The sequence below is a fragment of the Macaca thibetana genome, chromosome 9 (assembly GCF_024542745.1).
Source record: "Macaca thibetana thibetana isolate TM-01 chromosome 9, ASM2454274v1, whole genome shotgun sequence".
In the NCBI taxonomy this organism is placed as follows: Eukaryota; Metazoa; Chordata; class Mammalia; order Primates; family Cercopithecidae; genus Macaca; species Macaca thibetana.
In genome coordinates this window covers 5,996,889-6,022,225 of record NC_065586.1, presented here as the reverse complement: position 1 = coordinate 6,022,225, position 25,337 = coordinate 5,996,889, and the positions used below count along the sequence as shown (strand labels likewise).

The window sequence follows — 25,337 nt, the reverse complement described above, 5'->3', positions numbered from 1 at the left end:
TTTTCTGTTTCCTCCTTAAGTTTCTACCTGTAAGTAAGTTATACTTACTTATTCTGTCTTTCTTTACACTCTCAGGGGAAATTCCGTTGAGTTGAAAATTTCCTCAGCTCCTCGCTCCAGTTTCTCAGAAGAGTCTCTCTCCTTGCAGAAAAGACTGTGGGCGGGAGTCACCGATTTAGCATATTTCTACTAAAAATATGACTCCATCCCAAGAAATTGGTTTTAAAGATTTGAGGAAAAACTGCTTTAAGATTTCAGAGAAAGAAAAAGAGTCTGTTTCTACTTCCCCCTTTTAAATCTGATAACTTTTATTTTAATCGGGTTGACATTCTGTGGTGAGCTTGTGGTTAACTCTTTCATGCCCGGAAACCTGTTGTCGACCGAGAAGACTCCCAGGATTAGAAAATAACCAGCACCCAACGTTTCATTTGCGGAAGCATTTGAGGTCCCAAAATGTGATGGTTTAGCGGCAGCTGCTTGTAGGGGTATTTTTGGTTTCCTGCTTCTTTTTTTCCTTCTAAGTAAAGAGAAAATAACTAGATCCCTCCACCCCACCATCCCATCGTTGTGTTGTTGTTGTTTAACAAGTGTTGAGTAAGGCACAGTCGTTCTCCAAAAGGGTCTTACCCTGTGAGTTACTCATTTTAGGGTTGCGGAAACTCTGACTATTTGACCCAGTCAACCAGGCCTCAGAAACTGTGGGTCAGATAACAAATAACTACAGTGCTTCTGTGCTAATTACTACAGAGATGTGCTCAAGTGCCTGGAGATCTCCTTGAAGCAAAGGTCTCCTCCTTGAAGCACACGGCCTTCTCCTTTCCCCAGGGAATCAGGCAACTTTTCTTTGATGACAGCAACTTCCTTAAATCCCCCAGCCCTGAAACAGGCACTTTACTTCTCCCACATTTCCTTCAACATTTGTGCTTGCTGAATGAAACAAGGAAAGGGAATGTTTGTTTGAATGAACCAATCAATGGGTAACAGCACCAATGCTAATGCGAACACACTCAAGTACTCATTCAGAACCTACCATGGCCCAAGGTTTGTGCTCTGCTTTTGGGTGCTGATCCAGCCAAAAGAATGGGTGGAGAGGGAGTGGTAGGTGAAGTCCCAATACTACCACTTATATTTTGGATTCTCTTATTTTTTCCTCTGGTCACATGCATACATAAATTTTATATCTCTGTAATTATGCCATTTAAAAATCCTCCTACTGAGGTAGAAGGTGGGACTCAACTCCAGAGGCAGAGCTCTGACACCGGACCAAATTGAGGACTAGCAAAAACAGGATTGGGGCAGAAGCAGCTTTCCATAAGAACACCCATGAGTGTGCCATGTCAGTTTACCATTGCCATGGCAACACCCAGGCATTCCTGCTCCTTTCCATAGCACTGACCAGATGACCCAAAAGTTACTACCCCTTCCCTAGAAATTTCTGTACAAACTGCCCCTTAAACTGCATGTAATTGAAAGCAGATATAAATATGAATGCAGAACTGCCCTGACCTCCCACTCTCTGCCTATGTGGTTGCCCTGCTCGGCAGAAGCAGTCACGGAGCTGTAGCACAGCAGGAACTACAACATCGCCACTTCAATAAAGCTATTTTCTTCCATTCTACCACTGGCTTGCCCCTGAATTCCTTCTTGGGCAAAGCCAAGGACCCTTGCGGGCTAAGCCCCACCCTGGGTCTCGCTTGTCCTGCATCACTACCACCTTCTCTAGGAAGACGCTCGAGGCTTAATCATTGTATTGAATTCAGCTGCTGAGGACTGAGAGGTGATTTGGATGATTGACTTAATAAATAAAATTGGGAGTTAGACTTTCCGGCTGTGGACTTGCCACTGAGTTGGGGGAGAGGGGGATTTCTTTCCCTGATAAATTTCCACATCCACAGACAGAAGGAAAAGACCCTGAACTAATCACTTCCTTTGGAAGAAGCTTTGGTAAAGAATCAACATTTGGGAGGTTGGCAAGAAGAACCTATTTGTTCTATAAATATTTAAAAATTATTAAAATTTCAAACAATACAGAAAAACATGAAGATTAATATAACCATCATGTGCCCACCATCAGGATTCAGTAAATGTTTACAGTTTATCTTGGTTGTTTCATGTCCTTTTTGTTTATTTTAAATACATGCTCTTGTCGTGCATGATGGTTCATGCCTGTAATCCCAACACTTTGGGAGGCTGAGGCAGGTAGATCACCTGAGGTCAGGAGTTCAAGACTAGCCTGGTCAACATAGTGAAACCCCATCTCTATCAAAAATACAAAAAATTAGCCTGACGTGGTGCAGACACCTGTAATCCCAGTTTCTCAGGGGGCTGAGGCAGGAAAATCACTTGAAACTGGGAGGCAGAGGTTGCAGTGAGCCCAGATCTCGCCATTGCACTCCAGCCTGGGTGACAGAGAAAGATTCCATCTCAAAAAACAAAACAAACACAAACAAAAAGAAATAAATACATGCTATGGATATAGTGGAGCTCCCTCTCTGTCCAACCCAATCCCATTCTTCCCTTCCAGTAACTGCTCTCTTGAACCTGGGTTGTATCTCCTGATGCAATATACACTACTGGTTTGTTTTTTATTTTATACTTAAATGCATAATATACTGTTTCTTTTTGCAACTTTGCTTTTTTCACTCAACACTGTTTTTGAGATTCGTTCTTGATGTTTATTCTTTTTAACAACTGTACATTATTACATTGTATAATAATACAGTTATTGCTAATGCTGAGTTTATTAATCTAACCTTCTTTTGATGGACAATTAGATTGTGTCTGCTTTTTCCCTATTACAAGCAATGCTCTGATAAACAGCCTTGAATGTGTGCACATATGCAAGAATTTCTCTAGGAATATACCTAGAAGTGAAATCACTGATTCAGCTTCAATTTTACTGCTATATTTAAAATTTTCTCATTGAAATTGCTATGCTAATTTGCAATCCTCATCAGCAATTTATAAAATTTCCCGAATTCCTCACATATTCCTCATCATCACTTACCACTGGGAAATTTTAACATTTTTTTGCCAATCTGATAATATAAAATAAAGTCTCATTACTATCTTAAGTTTCAGTGATACCTGGTGATATTGAGCATGCTTTCATATGTTTTTTTGGTCATCTCTGTGGCCTCCTTGTTCATATCCTTTGTCCCTATTTTTATTGGGTTGTTGGCTTTTTACTTATCGATTTGTAAGTCTTCCTTATGTATTATGGATACTAAGTCTTTGGATAATTATAGATTCTTGGATTTTCTAGGTAGATATTATTATTTATAAATGACAATTTTATTTTTTCTTATCCACTTCTTATTCCTCTGATTTCTTCTGCTTGTTCCATTGCATTAGCTGGGGTGTTCAATACAGTAGAGAATAAAAGCAGGAATTATATATGTTTCCACCATTAAATAGAAAGCTTTTAAGGTATCAGGTACATGTCATTTTCTGTAAGATTTCAGTGTCTACCATTTATTGGTTAAAGAAGTTTCCTTCTATTTCTACTATCTAAAAATTTTTTTTTCTTTTAATCGATAACGGATATTCTTTTCATCATCATTAGATGCTCTTCTTCTTCTATTAAAATGATCATGTAGGTTTTCTCCCTTTATACCGTAAAAGTACTTAAGTACATCGAGAGATTTTCCAACGTTAAACCATTCACTATTGCTGGAATAAATTCTGACTGATCAGAATTTTTTTTTTCTTAATACATTGCTAGAATCAGGTGCAAATGTGTTAACATTCTCCAGTTTGACTGTAGAGTTAATTTCTTTTTGTAATTCTTCACCTTAACCATATGTATTGTTGAGTGTATACATGTTCAAGATTACCATAACTTCCAGAATAATTTTTATTTGTGAAAATGCTTTTTTGGTCTAGTTTCTCTTATGTTATCGTAGCTATGGAGCTTTCTTATATCTGGCTACCTTATCAACAATATGTATTGTTGAGTGTACACAGGGTCAAAATTATTATAACTTCCACAATGATTTTTATCTGTGAAAATACATTTTTGGTTTAGTTTCTTCTATGTTATTGTAACTATTGAGCTTTCTTTTGGTTACTAAATATCTGCATATAATGTATTTTCCAGCCCTTTAGTTCAATCTTCACATGTCACTATATTTTAAAGATGTCTTTTGAAATAACAAAAATAGACCTTGTGCAGGACTTGGGGGAAAATTATTTCCCCTAAGTCGGAATATCTCTGTCTTTTACAAGCAAGCTTAATCCATTTATATTTATTGTACTACATTTGGACTTATTTATGCTATTTTACTTTGAACTTTTATTAACCATTATTTTTCTTTTACTGTTATATTTATCCTTTCTTGTCTTCTATTAGTTGATTGAGTTTCCTTTATTTTCTCTTTTCCTTCTACTAGTTTGCATATTATATGTTTTAATTCTACTTTTAGAATTAACTCACCCTTTAAGTTCTCAAAGTACTCTTGATGTTAAAAGTCCACAGTTAATTAACATCTCTCCCAGTTCTAGGATCTTCTGTTCAGAACTTAGCACATTTCTGGCAACTAAGGATTGGCAACTGTTAAAAAATGTCATTTTCCATTATATTTTTGGATTGGTTATTGCTGATATATAAAAAATGTTGAATTTTATAAATGAATTTTCTATCTGGCCATCTTATCAAACTCTTAATAGTTCTAATACTTTAACTGTCTTGGGTTTTCTAAGTACTTAATTAAATTCCTCACATAGAATGATTATTTTTGTCTTCTTTTTTCTAACAATTGTATGCCTTATCTATGTTACCAGTTTTATCAGATCACTAATAATGAGGGTTCTTTTAAAGTCAATTGGAGTGAGAAAAACCCAAAGATGCCACTAAGTCTTTGAGTGTCTTTGGGGAAGAAAAGGTAGATTTAGGAAAAGAGAGACAAAAGGCAAAGCGAACAACTAAGACAATACCATATATCACAAATTTAGGTTTGATTTAATGATGGCTAAGAAAAAATTTGTAATTGTATATAAAAGTGTATTTGTATATAGGATAGTTTAAATAAATAATAGGTGATGTGGGCAGCCAACAACAACCAAAAATCACTGGAAGTATTCAAATTCAACCATGGTGATTTGGTTGATAGCAACTGGAGAACCGACCATGCTTCAGTAGATTGAAATCCGTTATAATCTATTATTGTGAATATAGGTGACAGGAAACAACCGAATACAGTGTTCTCATAAATAGTTCTTAGAATATGAATTCAAAAGAAACTCTATTTCCTCATTCTGACACAATCAAGCTTAATCAATTAACATTTTAAGTATTGTTTTTCGGCTTAGAAAGTTGGCTGGGTTTGGTGGCTCACGCCTGTAATCCCAGCACTTTGGGAGGCCAAGGCGGGTGGATCATGAGGTCAAGAGATCGAGACCATCCTGGCCAACACGGTGAAACTCCACCTCTACTAAAAACGCAAAAATTACCCGGGCTTGGTGGTGGGCGTCTGTAATGTTGCCCAGGCTGGAGTGCAGTGGTGTGATCTCGGCTCACTGCAACCTCTGCCTCCAGGGTTCAAGCCATTCTCCTGCCTCAGCCTCCCAAGTAGCTGGGATTACAGGCACCCACCACCATGCCCGACTAATGTTTTGTATTTTTAGTAGAGATGGGGTTTCACCATGTTGACCAAGCTGGTCTTGAACTCCTGACCTCAGGTGATCCACCCGCCTCGGCCTCCTGAAGTGCTGGGATTCAGGCATTTTTAAGATGCAGGTTAAATGAGCAAAGATGCAAATTAAATGAGCATTCAGAGAAAGAAAGCCAAAGAGATGAGGAACCAGGAGATTGTGATTCTTATGATACCAAAAATGAAATTTTAGGCAGGAATTTTGAGGAGAATGAACACTACTGGGCTTGGCCACTAGGAGCTTCTTGGTGCACTTTGTTAAAATAGTTCCAGTGGAAGCAGAAGACGCACCAGAAGGTCATGGGATGAGTGGTTCGAGAGGAAGTAGAAACAGTGAGGCACACGACTCTCAGGAGGTATTGACTTGTGAGGAAAAGAGGACTGATTGCTGGGAGGACCTTTAAGTACCTGGGATGCTCATCAGTTGCGGAGGGGACCCGGTGAGACCCTCAGAGAGAGGGTAACTGGCGGGGGGCACAGTGCATAGTGGGGGAATTCACCTTAGAGAGATAACCACAGAAAAAAGAGCAAATGGGTCGGGTGCGGTGGCTCACACCTGTAATCGCAGCACTTTGGGAGGCCGAGACGGGCGGATCATCTGAGGTCAGGAGTTTAAGACCAGCCTGGCTAATAAGGTGAAACCCCATCTCTGCTAAAAATACAAAAATTAGCTGGGTGTGGTGGTGGGTGCCTGTAATCTCAGCTACTCAGGAGCCTGAGGCAGGAGAATCGCTTGAACCTGGGAGGCGGAGGTTGCAGTGAGCCGACATCGTGCCACTGCATTCCAGTCTGGGTAACAGAGCTAACCTCTGTCTCAAAAAAAAAAAAAAAAAAAAAAAAAAAAAAAGAAAGAAAGAAAGAATAAAGAGCAAATGATGAGTGCAAATGGGGAAATTTTGACATGTGAAAAAGGAAAGTTGAGGGAGTGCAAAAGCCAAGGAGAAAGTTGAGAGTAAGTGAGAAAGAGCCATCAAGTGAATAAGCCACCTGACCTAATTCTCAGTATCTCCAGGGGTTAGGTGGCAGCAGAGGTAGAGGACTGTAGATTTTGTCTGCAGTCTGTAGAGGTAGCACCTCATCTTTCCATCTCTGATACTGGTCTGCACTACAAATTATGTAACTTCTTTCTTTCCTTTTTTTTTTTTTTTTTTGTTGAGACAGGGTCTCACTCTGTCCCCCAGGCTGGGGTGCAGTGAAGCAATCTCGTTGCAGCCTTTCCCTCCTGGGCTCAAGCGATCCTCCCAACTCACACTCCCGAGTAGCTGGGACCACAGGCACACACCACTATGCCCAGCTAAATTTTGTACCTTTTGTAGAGACAGGGTCTCTCTATGTTGCCCAGGCTGGTCTCAAACTCCTAGGCTCAAGTGATTTGCCCACCTCATCCTCCCAAAGTGCTGGGATTATAGGCGTGCACCACCATGCCCAGCCTAGCTGTGTAACTTTCAACAAGTGACTAAGATTCTCAGCCTACATGTCTTGATCACTGAATGAGATTATAATACCATGCAAAGGAATGTTATAAAAAATCTTTGGTAAAATAAAAATAAAAAACTTGGCTGGGGGTGGTGGCTCATGCCTGTAATCCCAACACTCTGGGAGGCCAAGGCAGGTGGATCAGTTGAGCCCAAGAATTTGAGACCAGCCTGGGCAACATTGCAAGACCCCATCTCTATAAAAAATACAAAAATTAGCTGGGCACAGTGATGCACGCTTATAGTTTCAGCTAACCAGGAGGCTGAGGCAGTGAGGCAGGAGGATAGCTTGAGACCAGGAAGTTAATGCTGCAGTTAGCTGTGACTGGGCCTCTGTACTCCATCCTCGGTGACAAAGCAAGACCCTGTCTCAAAAAACAACAAAACAAAACAAAACAACTCTGTACCAAAAGATGGTATTACACTTTTCAGGCTGGTAAATCCAAATCTAAAGAAGCTCAGATTCTCACAAGAGTCAACTTCACCTAACCTCTGGTTCCAACAAACTCTTTCCAGTCTCCCACAGGGATTTCCTCTGGGAGTCAATGAGCTTAAGGTATTGTGAAATTTGGCTAGGGGTCTGGGAGGAATTCTTTTCATTTCATGTTACAGACAGAGCATCTGAAATGAGAAGGGACCACAGTGAGCCAGTGACTGAAGCAGGAGGAAGATTCTGACACCCAGAGCTTTCCCTTCAACATTTCCTTCTGTTTATTCCTTATCTAGACTTCCATTTTCCTACCCCATAGATACCCACTCTTATGCCCCTAACTTGCCTTCAACTCCTCTACTGTCTTGTAAATGTCCCATGTGTGCTTGAAAAAAGAGTGGGCTCTGCTATTGTTGGAATCAAATTTGTTAATTGTGGTTATGACATTTGATTGTTCTTACTGATTTTCTGTCTGTTTGACCTATCCATCATAAAGGAAGACACTGTTAAAATTTCTCATTATGATAGTAGATTTCTAAATTTATCCTTGTTTTGTCAATACTTGCTTTGTGTATTTTGAAGTTATGTTGTTGGGTGCATAGAAGTATGTAAGTGTTATGTTTTCCTGGTTCTTGTTTTGTATATTTTGAAGTAATGTTTTTGAGTGCATAACATATAGCATTTTTATGTTTTCCTGGTGAATTGAACCTTTAGCAATACATACTGACTTCTGTATTTCTATTAATGCTTTTGCCTTGAAGTCTGATGTTAACATAATTCCTTGGAATCAATTGTCCATTCTTTTAGTTTCAAACTTTTGGAGCCTTTATGCTTTAAGCATGTCTCTTATGAACAGCATATAACTGCATATTTTAAAAAATATATGCAGTCCAACATTCTTTAACTATAGTTAGTCTATTTACATTGGTAATTATTACTGATATAGTTTGATGAATTTCCACTGTCTTATTTTGTTCTTTACTTTTTACCTTCTCTTTCTATGCATTTTCCCCTTCTTTTGATTTAAGTAAGTTTTTATCCTATTTTATTCTTTTTTCCCAATAGCTTGTAAGTTATTCACTTTACTCTGTCATTTTAGATGTAATTTTTAACATTTTAACGTGAATCCAGACTTTATAAAGCCCAGATTTAGCCAATACAATAGCCTTCTTCTCAAATAATAAATAACCTTAGAACAAATTGCCTCCACAAACCTTTTCTACACAGTTCTGTCTTCTTCCTCCTTGCTTCTTTGTGTGCATTTATGTTTGCTATTTGAAAGAATTTCCTGAAAGTAAAAGTGAGATTTTTTAGAAGGCTGACATGAGGGCAGCAATGGTAGACTTTCACGTGACTCCTGTCCCATCACCTTGAGCTGTGTGGTTTAGGCAACTTACTTAATCTCTCTGAACCTCAATCTCTTGCTTTGTAAAGCGGGGATGACAATATCCACCTTTCAGAGCCATAATGAGCACTGAAGGTAATATATGCAAAGAAGCAGCACATATGCAGGGATCAGATATCATAGTTATTATTACATAGATAACCCCAAATAAAGGGCCTGGGCCCTCTGACTTCTTCAAAGATAATAATCTGAACTAAACCACAACATCACACAAACACCTCCCAGCACCCAGATAGTTTAGACATAGCTCCACCTCTTTGTGAGAGATAACCTTCAACAGATAGGTGAAAAGCATGCTCCTTCCTGAAGATTATGATTCTGGGTGTTGGAAAAGCACTGAACTAGGAGTCAGGGAACCTGGTGATCTGTTGTAATCCAAGGCTTGCCACAAACTTGTGGAATGACCACAGGCTCAGTGTTCTTATCTAGAAGATGTAGAGGTTGGCCTAAATGATCTTTAAGGTCTCTTCTCGTTCCTATATTCTATGATACCATTAAAAGGGATGTTTGACATGTTCTGTGGTATTTTATTTTGCACCCAAACCACTTACTTTCTAAAGGCCTAAACTGCTGGTTTGAGTTTCCCAAGGAAGCGAGAGACAACCTTTGATATTATGCATATCTTTGGAGTTCTTATTAAACAGTAAACCTCACCTGACAATCAAAGATAGCCTCTGGCTCCAACATCTTCTTTCCAGTCTCCTATAGGGATTTCCTCTGTGAGTCAACGAGCTTAAGGTGAAACTTGGCTAGGGGTCTGGGAGGAATTTTTTTCATTTCATGTTACAGACAGAGCATCTGAAATGAGAAGGGACCACAGGGAGCCAGTGACTGGAACAAGAGGAAGATTCGGATCTCTGACACCCACAATCTGTCTGATTCTGACGCAGAAGATGAACCATGTTAGAGCAAGAACCAGACTCTCTTTACCCAGTGGCCCAAGCTCTTGATGCATACCTGTGTTCCCTTGTAAAGCTCAGTGAATCATCATCTAGACATTTCCTGTGCTCCATGCGTTATTCTAATCTTCACTGGGTAAAAGTAGAGCTTAAAGCTCTGATATATGGATAGGAAAGAGAAGAGCGATGAAGCCTTTACCCAGGGCTGGCTGGGCTAAGAGTAAAACAACTTGACCTTGATTCATCCCAGGGGCAAAGAATCTTATCTCAGACTCGGTCCACATCCTTTATAAGCCTCTTTTTCCTTTATCTTTCATGTTGCTCATATGGGCTGCAGGGGCCAAATGAGTTTTCTTTCACTTTGAACATCAGAGAAAAAAAACAACGACAAAAAGTTACTCGACCCACAAACGTTTCTCACTCACCCACCTTTCCTCCAGCCAGTGACGTTTTCACGGCACCCTGTTAGATGCTGAGTGAGAAAGCGTCGGGGCACAAACCGCTGTGGATGCAGATTGAGCAGTGCTCACTGTGCACTGGAGGCATGGGGGTCCTGTCGTCATGAAGCGGGCAGATGGAGGGAGGACTGAGCGAGCAGCCGGGACTTCGCGCACTGGAAACTCTCACTACTCCAAGTGTGGCCTGGGGATCTGCAGCCCTAGCATCACGTGGGAACTTGTTAGAAATAGCCTCAGCCTCCACGCCTGCCCTGTCAAATCCCAATCTGCAAGATCCTGGGGGATCTGCACACACGCTGCTGTCAACAACCTCAGCACCGTCCTGCTGGCTCTAGAGCAGCCAACCGGGATGTCCTTCTTCTTCAGCAGTGGCATCCACTCTCTAAAATGACTGTCCCTCACGTCTCCTTCTAGGGTTGGTATTTCTGGTTAACTCAAGGGACACAACAATTCTACTAATGAAGTGATAAAAAGTAAAGAGACACCTTTCAGATTATGGGAGTGGAGCGGCGGGTATGTGGCAAAATCAAATAAAGAGGGCTCATGACTCCACGTCAGGGAAGAGCCGCTGGCCCGCTGCTTATCTTTACTGTGAATAGGGTCTCTTTTTGTTTGTTTGTTTGTTTTGTTTTGTTTTCACTTAACCTCAGTGGCAAGAAAAATGTGGCCTCTTGCCCGGAGGAGCAGAGAGAGATGCGGAAGGCAAAGACCACCTCATTTCACCAAGTTCCTCGGCTTTTATTTAAAATCCAAGACATAGAAGCCGCACATTTGTCCTTCTGGGAAAAGCGACGAGTGACTGAGAGCAGAGTCCCAACAGTCGAAAGGAGAGAGCAGGTGCCTGGGAGTCAGAAAAGCTGGCTTGAATCCCTAAACCTGTCGCTGTTTGTCATGGGTTAGGTCGTTCTGGTCATCTATGGCAGGAGGACTACAAACGCCTGGCTTCTCCCTTTCCAGCGGGCACACGAGGAGACAGAGAAGTTGAATCTCTAGCAGTCCATTGAAAGGGAACCCCACAGTGCAAAGAGAAGCATTGTCGAGGGCCCTTCATCTGCACCCTCTGTTCTCCCAGACCTGTTCCAGGATGCATTCCAGAAGAGGTAGCTCTCCGTCACAGTCACTTGCGATTGCCAAGGTGTCAGCCAGACAAGGCAAAAGCTCCCAAGGGGTGTTACCCTTCAGCTGCATACAGAACTCAGAGAGGCAACAAATTCACAAGGAAAGATACACCCATGATCATGTATTTCAGCCATAATGATGCAGGTGAGGTGGAAAAGGACGAGGAACAAGTGGGATTCTGTCCATGTCTGAGCATTCACGGCAAAATCCAACGTAAGATGTGGAACACGCTCAACACCAGAAGAGCTCGGTTTGACTCTGTGCCTATGCCCTTGGTGTGGGTCCCAGGCCAAAGCCCTCAGCATTTTCAGGATTAATGAAAACTGCTGGCTGTCTCTTTTTCCCTCTGCCCACATAAAAGGCACAAAAACTAAAGGCAAAGGCCACCTCACTGCAGAGCCTGTGGTTCAGGATTTTCCTCCTGGGAGCCCTGATTTCTTTTCTTTTCTCACCTTAACAGTGTCCAGAGTACTTTTATTGCCAGAATGGAGATACAGCCTGCTCAGAGCCACATGTGGGGCCCACCACTCAGGAACAAAGAGAGAGACAGATACTAAGCATGCGTGCAACAGAGAAAATCCAGCCCACAGAAACCGTGTGCAAGAGCAGCTCTGTCCAGCCTGAATGTGGCTTTGGGAAGCCCACTTAGAACCTGGCCTGCCGCCAGTCGCCAACTCAGAGCCTACTGCCGTGAAGGCAGGCCCTGACTCTCCATCCCTGCCCACACAGGGAGACCCAGGGCAAACAGAAAGCCCCTGGGGGGGCCCAAGGGACCCTTGGCTCTCTCAGGGTCCCATTCAAGTTTCTGGGCTAGTCCTGGCAGACTAAATACCACTGAGTTGCCTGGTGGGAGTAGGTGCTGGGCAGGGTGGACAGGAGCCCCACTGCTTCTCAGCCCTGTGCCAACCCCTTTGGGTAAGACCCTAAAGCAGGGTGGGGAGCCCCAATTTCTAAGCCTGGAGTGTTTACCACCCTACACCCCCACCTCCAACTCCCAAATTGATCATCTCAAATTTTCCCACAGTCCGTAGACACCAGACACTTCAAATACTCTCAGAGAAGAAGGTGATGTCTACATCCAGAATTGTGCCAATACTTTAAAATTACGGGGAGAAAAATATTCCCCTTCCCCTCTTCTAAGGAAAATTCTGTCTGCCTCCCAAGCTCCCAGGTCCCTTGTGGTGTGAGCTGGGGGAGTGCATAGAGCTGGGAACTGGAAAATATTCCGGGAGAGAATTATTTATGTTGAGAAGACCCATTGGGAGAAGCAGGAGGTGGGTCTGGAAAGACAGGAGGAAGTGTAAAGGCAGAGAAAAGCCCTTGTTAGCTGAATTTTGAGAAGTAATTTTTAGCATTCTTAGTGAGTAAAACTAGAGAATGAGGGCAGTTGTATGCTGTCTTAAAAAATAAAAGAATGATAATATAGGGAAAGATGATTTCAACATTTTGGAGTCATATAAATGGAATCCTCCTTTGTTATTACTGTGCAAGACTTTTAGACAAATTATTTTTTATTCTTTTTCTGGATGTTGTTCTGTTGCTGCTTTTATAACACTATGCTGAGAAGGGCTAAAAAAAATCCCAAATTTATTCCCATTAGATTGAAAAAGAGCAACCCTCCAGCGTACCTTTCCACACACTCTTCTACCTCCTGCTGCCTTCAGGTGATGTTTGGCACTTCCTGGCAAGGCCTTTCAGGGAAAAGGATTACAGTCAAGCTCTTTAGTGGTTACTGAGCTACAGACCTGGAGGTGTCATGTTTCTAAATTCCAGGAAAGATTCTTTTTTTTTTTGAGACGGAGTCTCGCTCTGTCACCCAGGCTGGAGTGCAGTGGCCGGATCTCAGCTCACTGCAAGCCCCGCCTCCCAGGTTCACGCCATTCTCCTGCCTCAGCCTCCCGAGTAGCTGGGACTACAGGCGCCCGCCACCTCGCCCGGCTAGTTTTTTGTATTTCTTAATAGAGACGAGGTTTCACCGTGTTAGCCAGGATGGTCTCGATCTCCTGACCTTGTGATCCGCCCGTCTCGGCCTCCCAAAGTGCTAGGATTACAGGCTTGAGCCACCGCGCCCGGCCTGGAAAGATTCTTTATGAAAGGAAAGTCTGTGAGAATAAGAAGTTCTGGAACCTCCCCTTGTCCCCGCATGACCTCTTCAGACACTCAGATTAATTTATGATGACTCTGAAAATGCCCATTACCTCATCTAGCAAAACACACCCTCATGGAATTAAAGAGTTTCTAAGGTCACAAAACAGCTTCCAAGACAATTTGTCGCCTTCTTTTCCAATTGATGTGTTTAGAAATGTTCTTGGCTTGTGATTGGCATTTCAGATTCCAAAAGCATCTGTGGTCAATCCTGGCTGTTTGTGCGAATGAATAATTACAAAAGAGTTGCTAAGTATGCTTCTCATTGATTTTGTTGAGCTAAAATTACTTGTAAAGAAAGGCACAGATCTGAGGCATACAATTCGATGAGTTTTGACAAATGTGTACAGCTGCATAAACGTTTCCATCACTTCTGCCTTCTGGTCAATACCCACCTACCACAAGAAACCACTGTCTGCTTTCTGTCTCTGGATATAACTTTTGTCTTTTTTGGACTTCGTATAAATGAAAGCAAAGTGTGTGCACTATTTTGTGTTTAGCTTATTTTGTTCAACATAACATTTTTGAGATTTATCAATCGCCCGTATCAATAGTTCATTATTTTTTGTTTTTGAGTGGTTTCTATAGTATGACTATATCATAAGCTACTTATCTGTTCTCCCAATGATGGATATTTGAATTATTGAGTTGATTATTATTAATAAAGCTACTATGTCCTAGAATGGAAGGGGCTTAATAAAAGAAAGAAGTAAATAAATATTTTATAAAAGTCTTTCTGTAGACATATCCCTTCATTCCTCTTAGATAAATACCTAGGAGTAGAATTGCTGAATTGTAGGGTAGATATATATTTAACTTCAATAAAAATACTTTCTTTTTGTTTGTTTGTTTTTGTTTGTTTGTTTTTGAGACAGAGTCTCACTCTGTTGCCCAGGCTGGAGTGCAGTGGCATGATCTCAGCTCACTGCAACCTCTGCCTCCTGGGCTTAAGTGATTCTCCTGCCTCAGCCTCCAGAGTAGCTGGGATTGCAGCCATGCACCACCATGCCTGGTTAATTTTTGTATTTTTAGTAGAGACAGGGTTTCACCATGTTGACCAAGGTGGTCTCGAACTCCTGACTTCAAATGATCCAGCTGCTTCAGCCTCCTAAAGTGCTGAGATTACAGGCATGAGCCACCATGCCCAGCCAAAATACTTTCAAATAGTGTTCCAAAGTAATTGCATTACTTACACTGCCACCAGTAATGTAAGAGAGTTCCGGTAGCTCTACTTCCTCTCCAGTGTTTGGTTTATCAGTCTTTTATCAATTTCCTCCATTTCCCTAATGGGCTATCTCATCATGGTTTTCGATTTGCATTTTATTGATACCCGATATTAAGCACACTTTCAAGTGTTTATTGATAATCATATATCTTCTTTGGGGAGGTGGCTGTTCAAGTCTTTGCCCATTTATTGGGCTGTTTGCCTTTTACTATTGCTTTGTTGTTCTTTATATATTCTGGACACAAGTGTTTGTGACAAATAAATATATTGCAAATATTTTCTCTCAGTCTTTTTCATTTTCTTAATGTCTCTGAATGAGTAGACATTTTCCATTTTTTTCTTTTATAGTTAGTGCTTTTGCATCCTCTATAAGCAATCTTTGCCTATCTCCAACCTGCAAAGTCATTTGCCTTTATTTTCTTCTAAAATCTTTGTAGTTTTGCCTTTTATGGTTACATCTATAAGGTATAGACCTAGTATGTAGATCTTTATCTTTATACAAATAATACAATTAATTCTTGCATAAGAGGTGAGGTTTTTTCTCATACATTTATCCATTTGTTCCAGAAGCATTTGTTGAAAAGATTTTTCCTTTCTCATTGAACTTCCTTGGCACATTTATTTGTTTAAAAAAAAAATCAGTTGAACAAACATGAGTGAGTCCATTTCAGGACTTTCTGCTCTGTTTCATTACTGTTTGTCTTTATGCCAATACTATGCTGCCTTGATTTCCATAGTTTTATAGAAAGCCTGAATATCAGATGTCATGAATCCTCTAAATGTGTACATCTTTATGATTGTCTTAGATATTCTAGGTCTTTTGCGTTTCTAAGGAGGTTTAGAAATAACTTCCGAATTTCTACTAAATATTGTGTTGGATTTTTAAACTGCAGTTGCCTTGAATTAATTGATCAATTTAAGGTGAATAGATTTTTTAAATGAATGTTCCAATCTATAAAGATTGTATATTTTTCCATTTGCTTAATTCTTTTAAAATATGTCTCAGCAATATTTCAGAGTTTTCAGTTTAGTGGTATTACAAGTTTTTGGTAGACTTATTTATAAACATTTTATGTTTTTTTATGTAATTGTAAATACAATTGTTTTTAATTTTTAATTTTCTAATTGGTTGTGTCAGTATATAGAACTACAAGTGATTTTATATATATATATATACTGAAATTGCTAACTTGCTAAATTCTAGTAGTCATTTTGCAGATTCCTCAGTAATTTTATGTAAACAATCATGTTATCTGAGAATAATGTTCCTTATCTTGGAATCTACTTCCTGATATTAATATAACCACACCAGCTTCCTTATGCTTACCTTTGTAGATTATGTCTCTTTCTATCCTTTTTTCTCAACCCATCATTTTTATTGTATTTAAAGTGTGTTCTCTTGAAGACAGCATATAATTGGGCCCTGCTGTTTAATCCAGTCTGAAAGTTTCTGTCTTTTAATGTATGGATTTTTGTCCGTTTATATTTAATGTAATTACTGATAGGACTGGCTTTAAGTTCACCTTCTTGCTATCTGTTTCTTAGTTGTTCCCTTTCTGTTTTTATTACTCTATTCTTCCTTTTCTCTCTTCAGTTTGGCTCACCAAATATTCTTTTTAGCTACACTCTTTGTGGTATTATTTGGTGGTTTCTCTAGGCTATTCAGTATGCATCCTTAGCTTATCACAATCTACTTACTTAATATTGTACCATTTTCTATATGATATAAAAACCTAAAACAGTACAATTCCATTCTTCCTAACTTTTATACTAGAACTGCATGTTCAACAGAACCCACCATACCATATTATTATTTTTGTTTTAAACAGTTGTCTTTCAAAGATGTTAAAAACAAAAAGTGGTCTTTTCACTTATCTAAATATTTATCAGTGTTCTTTATTACTTCATGTAGATTTATGTTGCTAGCTAGTGTAATTTCTCTGTTGCTTGAAAATTTTTCTTTAGCATAATGCAAATGTGCCATAATAAATTCTCTAAGCTTTCTTTTATCTAAAAATATACTAAGTTCACCCTCGTTTTTGGAGGATATTGTCTCTAGGTAGATTTCAAGGCTGATGGGGTTTTTTCTTTTAAAACTTTGCATATGTTGTGCCATTGTTTTCTGGCTTCCATTGTTTCTATTGAGAAGTCAGCTGTTATTCATCATTGTTCCCCTGTAGGTATGTGTCCTTTTCCTCTCACCGCTTTTAAGATGTTCTCATTATCTTTGGTTTTCAGCAGTTTACCTGTGATGTATCTAGATGTGCTCTTTGGTTTTCAGCAGTGTAGCTGTGATGTACCTAGATGTGCTCTTCTTTATCCGTATCCTGCTTGGTGCAGTGAACATCTGGATCTGTAAATCCATATCTGTCATCAAATTTCAAACATTTTTGGCCATTATTTCTTCATATATTTTTTCTGCTCCATTCTTTCTCTCCTCTCTCCTTGGGATTCAATGAAATGTAGGTTAGGCTATTTGATATTGTCTCACAGGATGCCAAAGGTCTATTCTATTTCAAATTTCTTCTGTTCATCAGTTTGGATAATTTCTATTGATTTGCCTTCAAGCCCTGGCTAGGCTCATTTCAGATACTGTAACTTTTAGTTTTATTTTCTTATTTTTAAAAATATTGGTTGGCCATGGTGGCTCACACCTGTAATCCCAGCACTTTGGGAGGCCGAGGCAGGTTGATCACCTGAGGTCAGGAATTCGAGACCAGCCTGGTCAACATGGTGAAACCCTGTCTCTACTAAAAATACAAAAATTAGCCAGGCATGGTGCCATGCACCTGTAATCTTAGCTACTTGGGAGGCTGAGGCAGGAGAATCACTTGAACCTGGGAGGCAGAGGTTTCAGTGAGCCAAGATTACACCACTGCACTCCAGCCTGGGCAACAGAGGAAGACTCCATTTCAAAAGAAAAACTTACTAGTTTTCATTTATCTACTGAGATATCCTATTGTTACACTCATTACAACCATTTTTTCTTTAAATTAGCAGTTGGCAATTTTTTTCTGAAAGGGTCAGAGAGTAAATATTTTAGGCTACCTGGCCATGTTACTCCACTGCAACTACTCAACTCTGCCATTATAGCAGAAAAGCAGCCATAGACAAAATGTAAATAAATGGGTGTGTCTTTCTTCCAATAAAACTTTATTTATAAAAATAAACCACTGACCATGGTGGCTCACTCCTGTAATCCTAGCACTTTGGGAGGCCGAGGCAGGTGAATCACCTGAGGTCAGGAGTTCAAGACCAGCCTGGCCAACGTGGTGAAACCTCATGTCTACTAAAAACACAAAAATTAGCCGGACATGTTGGCGCATGCCTGTAATCCCAGCTACTTGGGAGGCTGAGGTAGGAGAATCGCTTGAACCCAGGGGGCAGAGGTTGCAGTGAGCCAAGATTGCACCATTGCACTCCAGCCTGGGCAACAAGAGCAAAACTCTGTCTCAAAAATAAATAAATAAATAAATGGCAGCAAATCTGCAGGTCGTAGTTTACTGACCTCTGCTTTAAGACATTGAGCATACTTATTACGACTGTTTTAAACTCCTTTTGTGCTAATTCCAAAATCTGGGTCAATTTAGGGGTCTGATTTTTTTTTTTTTTTTTTTTGACAGACTCTCACTCGCTCTGTAACCCAGGCTGGGGTGCTTGGCTCACTGCAACCTCCACCTCCCAGGCTCCAGCAATTCTCCTGCCTCAGCCTCCTGAGGACCTGGGACTACAGGCATGCGCCGCCACACTCGGCTGATTTTTTGTATTTTTAGTAGAGATGGGGTTTCACCATGTTGGCCAGACTGGTCTCTAACTCCTGACCTCAGGTGATCTGCCTGCCTTGTCCCCGCAAAGTGCTGGGATTACAGGCATGAGCCACCGCACCCAGTCAATCTTACGAGTCTGTTTCTATTGAGCACTTTTTTGAGTAGGTCAAGTAGGTCACATTTTCCTGTTTCTTCACATGTCTAGATTTTCTTTTAACTTGCTGGATATTATGAACTATACATTATAAAGGGTCTGGATTATCTTGTGGTCCTTTAAAAGGTAATGCATTTTGCTCTGATAGGCAGGTAAATGACTAGCACATCCTCTTGTCTATTAGGCTTGGTTTTAATCTTTGTAAGGGCGGGTCTATTTCGGTTTTGAAATTCATCCTAGGGATGTCTCTTTCTCTAGAGCAGGATTGGAAAACTACAACCCACAGCTCAGACACCTGTTTTTATAAATAAAACTTAGTATAACTATTCTTCTCTTAGCCCTCACAATGGGTGATCAGGGCTAAGTCTCTCTAAGTTCTGCCCTGTTCAGGTTCAGACCAGCTCTTGGCTAAGAACCTGGGGTGGACCCCTATACATACTTTTTGAGCACCCTTCATGTAGTGCCCTCTCCAGAGCCCCACCCCACAAATCCCAGTCATGTCACGTCAATGAGCCCACCACTCTGCTTGGGCTCCACTTGGGTGCTGCCTGGGAGGAAAGCACCCCAAGAAGGAAGCCAGGGCAACCGTGGGCGCCTCTCGTGTGTTTCCCTCCTCCCAAATCATGTAGCCCTGAGCTGCCTGTTGTTCAGCACCTGAAAGCACTTGCTGCATACATTTGGGCTGGTTTCACAGCTGTTTCAGCAGAAACGTAAGTTTTGGTCCCAGTTACTCTGTGATGGCTGGAAGCAGAAGTCTTCACTGGTTTTTCTGATTATTATCCATGTCTGGCTTTAGCAACAGATTTATCTTCTGATACGTAAAATATTGGTTGGTGTTGATCTATAATAAGTGCCAACAAATGGTACCAGTGATATGAGAAGTACAGAGAGACAATCTTTTGCGGGAGTTAAAGGTTAAAGTAAACGTCAGTCCAGTCTCTATCTGAATTACCATTCTCTTTTTCTGGACAGTGAAAAAAAGGAAAGGAACAGAACTACCATCTATTCCACCTCTGTTATTTTCTGGGCTTTCATCAAGTTACCTTAGTATATTATTTGCTGTAATCATTAAATCAATAAAATAATTATTATTACACCACAAAACTGAGCCTTAGAGAAGTAAAACAATAAAACTATGTAGCTTGTAAACTGCTGGAGCTAGAAGTTAGAAACCCATCTTTCTCCCTTCCCACCATGCTGCTGCTCTTGCCTTATCATGAGATTACCAGAATTTAGTGAGCACTTACGTTGCCTGTTCCTGTTCCACCGTAATTTCTAGCCCATGGAGCCCATTTAAATTGCTTTTGCTTAGTCCCTTGTTGGTTAGAGATGGGCCAAGCTGTCTGATTTCTCCCTACCTTTGGTTCCTTTTGTTTTGTTTTGTTTTCTTTTTGGAGACAGAGTCTCGCTGTGTCACCTAGGCTGGAGTGCAGTGGCGTGATCTCGACTCACTGCAACCTCCGCCTCCCGGGTTCAAGCGATTCTCCTGCCTCAGCCTCTCAGCCTCCCGAGTAAGTGGGACCACAGGCACGTGCCACCACACCTGGCTAATTGTTTTGTATTTTTAGTAGAGACTGTGGTTTTCACCAGGCTGGCCAGGCTGGTTTCGAACTGCCGATCTCATGTGATCTACCCTTGGCCTCCTAAAGTGCTGGGATTACAGGCATGAGCCACTGCGCCCAGCCTCGCTACCTTCAGTTCTTAGGGGTGTCAGGAGAGTCCTGAGTCATTGGATGGGGATGGTCTTCTAGATGACAAGATGCTGGGCAGAAACTAAGTGCATAGAGAAGCTTCACTCAACCTGAACGACTAATACACAACCAGCCAACCCACAGCCATGAGTACAGCCAGCAGCCCTGATCAGCCTCCATGCGGGCTTCCATCGATGGAGAGGCCACAGACTTCTGCTTTCCTGCCTCTTCCTGTCCCTGTCATCTCCCCGTCCACTTCCTTTATCCAGCATGTGATATTTCCCCCCAAAATCTAATCTCTTAAAGCAGAGAAACTGTTGCAAAGTAGGCAATGGAATTATTTTTCTGATTAGACCTGTGCCACTTTTCCTTGTAACAGTTTAATGTTTGACCACTGCTTCTGGTGTCTTTAGTGAGATTCCAGGGTCCATTTTTCAGACTGAGGGAGGGTAAGGTCTTCATAATATAAGAAGGTATTTGGTGAACTCAGAGGTGAGCAGGTGGGTGAGAAACACACATTTCCTATTTGCCAGACATTGAGTGAAGTTCTTTCTGTATATTTCTCAAAAAATGGCACAGAGTCATTAATTATAGAAAGTCTAACAATTTGTATATCCTGAAAAGTATTTTGCACAGACACATTTTGCCCCTCAATTAAATGTACGTAACTTTGCTCCTTCCTTTCTTCACTTTCCTTGGCCCTCCTCTCTCCGTACTTGCTTGACATGAGGCATATTCAGAATAAAACCTCATTAATTTCTACTCATCTAGTTTGAAATACATTGTGCTTTGGAGAGGAGCTTGGTCGTAGCTAACTTTTGAGCCAGCTCTGATTCAAAGGTTTCTGAAGAACAATGGTAGCAGCCTTAGTTCCTTTCTCACAAAAAGTGGGGCATACCATCTTTTAAATAAAGTGAAGAAATATGTGATGAAAGTTATTATAGGATTAAATATGTGAGTACTTGCTCGAGGCCTCTTGAGCTCCTAATAGTCTTCTTTTTGCTTTGCAGAGCTCTGTGACGATGACCCGCCAAAAATCACACATGCCACATTCAAAGCCGTGGCCTACAAGGAAGGAACCATGTTGAACTGTGAATGCAAGAGAGGTTTCCGCAGAATAAAAAGCGGGTCACCCTATATGCTCTGTACAGGAAACTCTAGCCACTCGTCCTGGGACAACCAATGTCAATGCACAAGCTCTGGTAAGTGTCCCTTCTGTGACTACCGAGAAAAAGAGAACTGCAGCAAAGAGTGAGACAAAGCCCAGCTTTGGTTCACTCAGCCCTACAGACACAAATGGGCCAGTCCAGTCTACAGGATAACTAATTTTAGTGGTTCCTGAAATAGTCATTCACTAAACACAATTTTTTTTTTTTTGAGACAGAGTCTCACTCTGTTGCCCAGGCTGGAGTGCAATGGCGCGCAATCTTGGCTCACTGCAACTTCCGCCTCCCAGGTTCAAGTGATTCTCCTGCCTCAGCCTCCTGAGTAGCTGGGATTACAGGCTCCCAAAAGCACGCCTGGCTAATTTTTGCATTTTTAACAGAGATGGGATTTCACCATGTTGGCCAGGCTTGTCTCGAACTCCTGACCTCAAGTAATTCGTTCGCCTCAGCCTCCCAAAGTGCTGGGATTACAGGCATGAGTTACCGTGCCCGGCCACACAATTCTATTTTTATTTTTGAGACAGTCTCACTCTGTCACCCAGGCTGGAGTGCAGTGGTGCAATCTCAGCTCACTGCAACCTCCACCTCCTGAGTTCAAGTGATTCCTGTGCCTCAGCTGCCCGAGTACCTGGGAGTACAGGTGTGCACCACCATGCCTGGCTAATTTTTTTATTTTTAGCAAAGATAGGGTTTCACCATGTTGGCCAGGCTGGTCTCAAACTCCTGGCCTCAAGTGATTCTCCTGCCTGGGCCTTACAGGCTCACACCACCATGCCTGGCTAATATTTTGTATTTCTTGTTAGCGATGGGGTTTCCCCATGTTGTCCAGGCTGTCCTTAAACTCCTGGGCTCAAGCAATCCTCCTGCCTCAGCCTCCCAAAGTGCTGGGATTATAGGTGTGAGCCACCACGCCTGACCTAGACACCCTCTTTTATCCTGAGCCAGAATTCTGATCACCCCCCTCATTGGGGCACTCAGACTCAACTCCTTTGCCAAATTCTTCACAATAGACAGGACTGTTCTAGAAGTTTCTTTGTCATTTTGTTAAGATGGTGTCTCTAACTTTAAGCATTCTGAGCAGTCTTAGGGAGCAAAGGATCAGTGCGTTGTGGAGTGAGACCACTTCTGCTGCCGTCAAACAACTCAAAAACAATTGATAGCAAGCAAGGAGTCCCTTTTGGTGAGACACACACACATACACACATAACATACATGACATACACAGACACGCATACACACGTTCAAATACATGTCGTGGGCATTGCCATATGCACATGAATACCCAGAGGCCGGTGCTGGGAGGTGTGCGAGCAGGCCCCACCCGAGGGAGGGCGTGCTCTGGTTTCATCTTTGTAAGCTCAGCAGCCAGACACTGCCAGACACATCGTGGGCACTGGACAAGTGTGCTTCTCAAGTGAATGAATACATGAACGGTGTTTTCTATTAAGCATTTGTGGAATTATCTGCATCATTCCATCTATATTTTTTAGCTGCTCGGAACACAACAAAACAAGTGACACCTCAACCTGAAGAACAGAAAGAAAGAAAAACCACAGAAATGCAAAGTCAAATGCAGCTGGCGGACCAAGTGAGCCTTCCAGGTGAGAGATGAATCTGCCCTCCAGCTAACTCCTGAGAGCCCACCCTTCTCTTGCAGGCGGATGATGTGTATCCAAGGGAAGAAAGTTTGCCCTGCCTTCTGTAAACACATGCATGTTGCTCCCTCCTCCCAGGACATCATTGCAGACAAGAGCTAGTGCAGAGCTGCCCAAAGGCTGTTTGCTCAGCAACTCGAGCCAATCTGATGGCAGCCAATCCAGGTCTGGGCTCACTCCCTGGTTTGGTAACTGGCCAAATAGAATTCAACCCAAATTCAACTCAACTTACAATCATCTGTTGGGTCTGTGTGCCAGGCCCTGCTGACAGGAGACACAAACAAGAGTGTGACAACGATCCCCGCCCTCCAGGAAACGCTCTGCGTCTTCCCCTTAAGCACAAAAGAATGCACCACAAAAAAATTATTCACTTCTCCATATTTCTTCCAGGGTAAGGTTGTAAAATGGACATGCCACACTTGTGAGTCTCAAAAGTTTCAGACGCATGTGTCCTGGCCAGCAGTCTGTGCATGAGTGAGCACTGCGGCTGTTCCTTGCCTGCCCTCAGCTTTCCCATGACTGAATGGTGGTTCACTCATGGTGTCAAGAAAATGGGCCAGGCGCAGTGGCTTATGCCCGTAATGCCAGCACTGTGGGAGTCCGAGGCGGGCAGATCACTTGAGGTCACAAGTTCAAGACCAGCCTGGCCAACATGGTAAAACCCTGTCTCTACAATCATACAAACATTGGCCGGGCATGGTGGAGGGCGCCTGTAGTCCCAGTTACTCAGGAGGCCAAGGCACGAGAATTGCTTGAAATCAGGAGGCGGAGGTTGCAGTGAGCGGAGATTGCACCACTGCACTCCAGCCTGGGTGACAGAGGAAGACTCTGTCCCCCCTCAAAAAACAAAACAAAAAAGAAAAAAGAAAAACAGAACCTGCTAGGAAGAATTGAGCTTTCTAAGGTCAGGGGCTGACCTTAGGAGACTTCAGAGCCCTTTGCTAATTTTACAGCCTTACAAAGAACTGTATCAGGCACCATCCCATTTGAGCCTGGCAATACGATGAGTCAGGACCAGGAAGGGTTACTTCAATTTACTGAAGAAACTGAGATGCAGAAAAGATCAAAAGATTTGGCTAAGCTCACATAGTAGGGCTGGAATCAGACCTCAGGTCTCCCCGATTAGATGAGGAAACTTTCTCCTGATTACTTATTTTAAAAGAGTTTGAGTTTATAGCTTCCATTATTTTATTTTTGTAAACAGACTAATCTAAGGGCACAGTTGCAACACGATGTTCTTACTCCTTCCCCCTCCGACTTTGTCCTGGACTGGTGTTTCCAAGCACATTTGTTTGTTTTGTTCTTCTTCCCCCATATCACCCTGCACAGTTATTGGAAAGCTTCAAAGAGGCCAGTGCTTAGTGTCCTTTCTCCAAGGCTGGCTCTGCCTGAGGGATGTTTCAAAGATTGTCTCAGTTTGGGTGTTTTTTTTTTTTTTTTTTTTTTTTTTTTGAGATGGAGTCTCGCTCTGTCGCCCAGGCTGGAGTGCAGTGGCCGGATCTCAGCTCACTGCAAGCTCCGCCTCCCGGGTTCACGCCATTCTCCTGCCTCAGCCTCCCGAGTAGCTGGGACTACAGGCGCCTGCCACCTCGCCCGGCTAGTTTTTTGTATTTTTTAGTAGAGACGGAGTTTCACCGGGTTAGCCAGGATGGTCTCGATCTCCTGACCTCATGATCCGCCCGTCTCGGCCTCCCAAAGTGCTGGGATTACAGGCTTGAGCCACCGCGCCCGGCCAGTTTGGGTGTTTTCATTGGAAAGAAGCAAATCCAATTCCAACATGTTCAGACAGTTATGATTTGTATTGGTTGTCAAATAACCTTTTATCCTGAGACAAAAACACAAGTTCAGTCATGATGTTCAACGTGCCACACGACAGGAGCCAGCCTGGGACAGGACCACCCAGCTTTCTGCTGGGCCAGAGGCTCTGTAGGACATTTACAGAGGCTCTGTTGGGTATGCAGGGTTGGGGAGAGTCTGGAAGTTCAGAGCACGTGTGCAGTTTCACAGGCTAAGGTTAGAGGGCACATACAATTCCATATGTCCAGGTTGGGGGCTGTGGGTGGGGAATTCAGAGATTTAATCAGAATAAGACATGGT

General features: G+C 42.0%; 2 protein-coding genes and 1 long non-coding RNA gene across 3 annotated transcripts in view; 2 read left to right on the top strand and 1 right to left on the bottom strand.

The window, feature by feature from the left end:
• The window catches only part of GDI2 (GDP dissociation inhibitor 2), a 533,972-nt gene that overhangs the window by 228,805 nt on the left and 279,830 nt on the right, over positions 1-25,337 (top strand). The window lies entirely within an intron of this gene.
• Positions 1-25,337, top strand: part of IL2RA (interleukin 2 receptor subunit alpha) — a 51,000-nt gene that overhangs the window by 15,905 nt on the left and 9,758 nt on the right. Inside the window, exons 2-3 of the mRNA XM_050804635.1 lie at positions 21,430-21,621; positions 23,076-23,186. Of these exons, the coding sequence (XP_050660592.1) occupies positions 21,430-21,621; positions 23,076-23,186 (303 nt within the window). The remainder of the gene's footprint in view (positions 1-21,429; positions 21,622-23,075; positions 23,187-25,337) is intronic.
• Positions 2,109-13,207, bottom strand: LOC126962930 (uncharacterized). The gene is made up of 3 exons (XR_007728864.1): positions 9,616-13,207; positions 8,771-8,844; positions 2,109-2,399 (listed from the first exon to the last, which is right to left on the bottom strand). It is a non-coding gene; the product is annotated as an uncharacterized LOC126962930 (long non-coding RNA).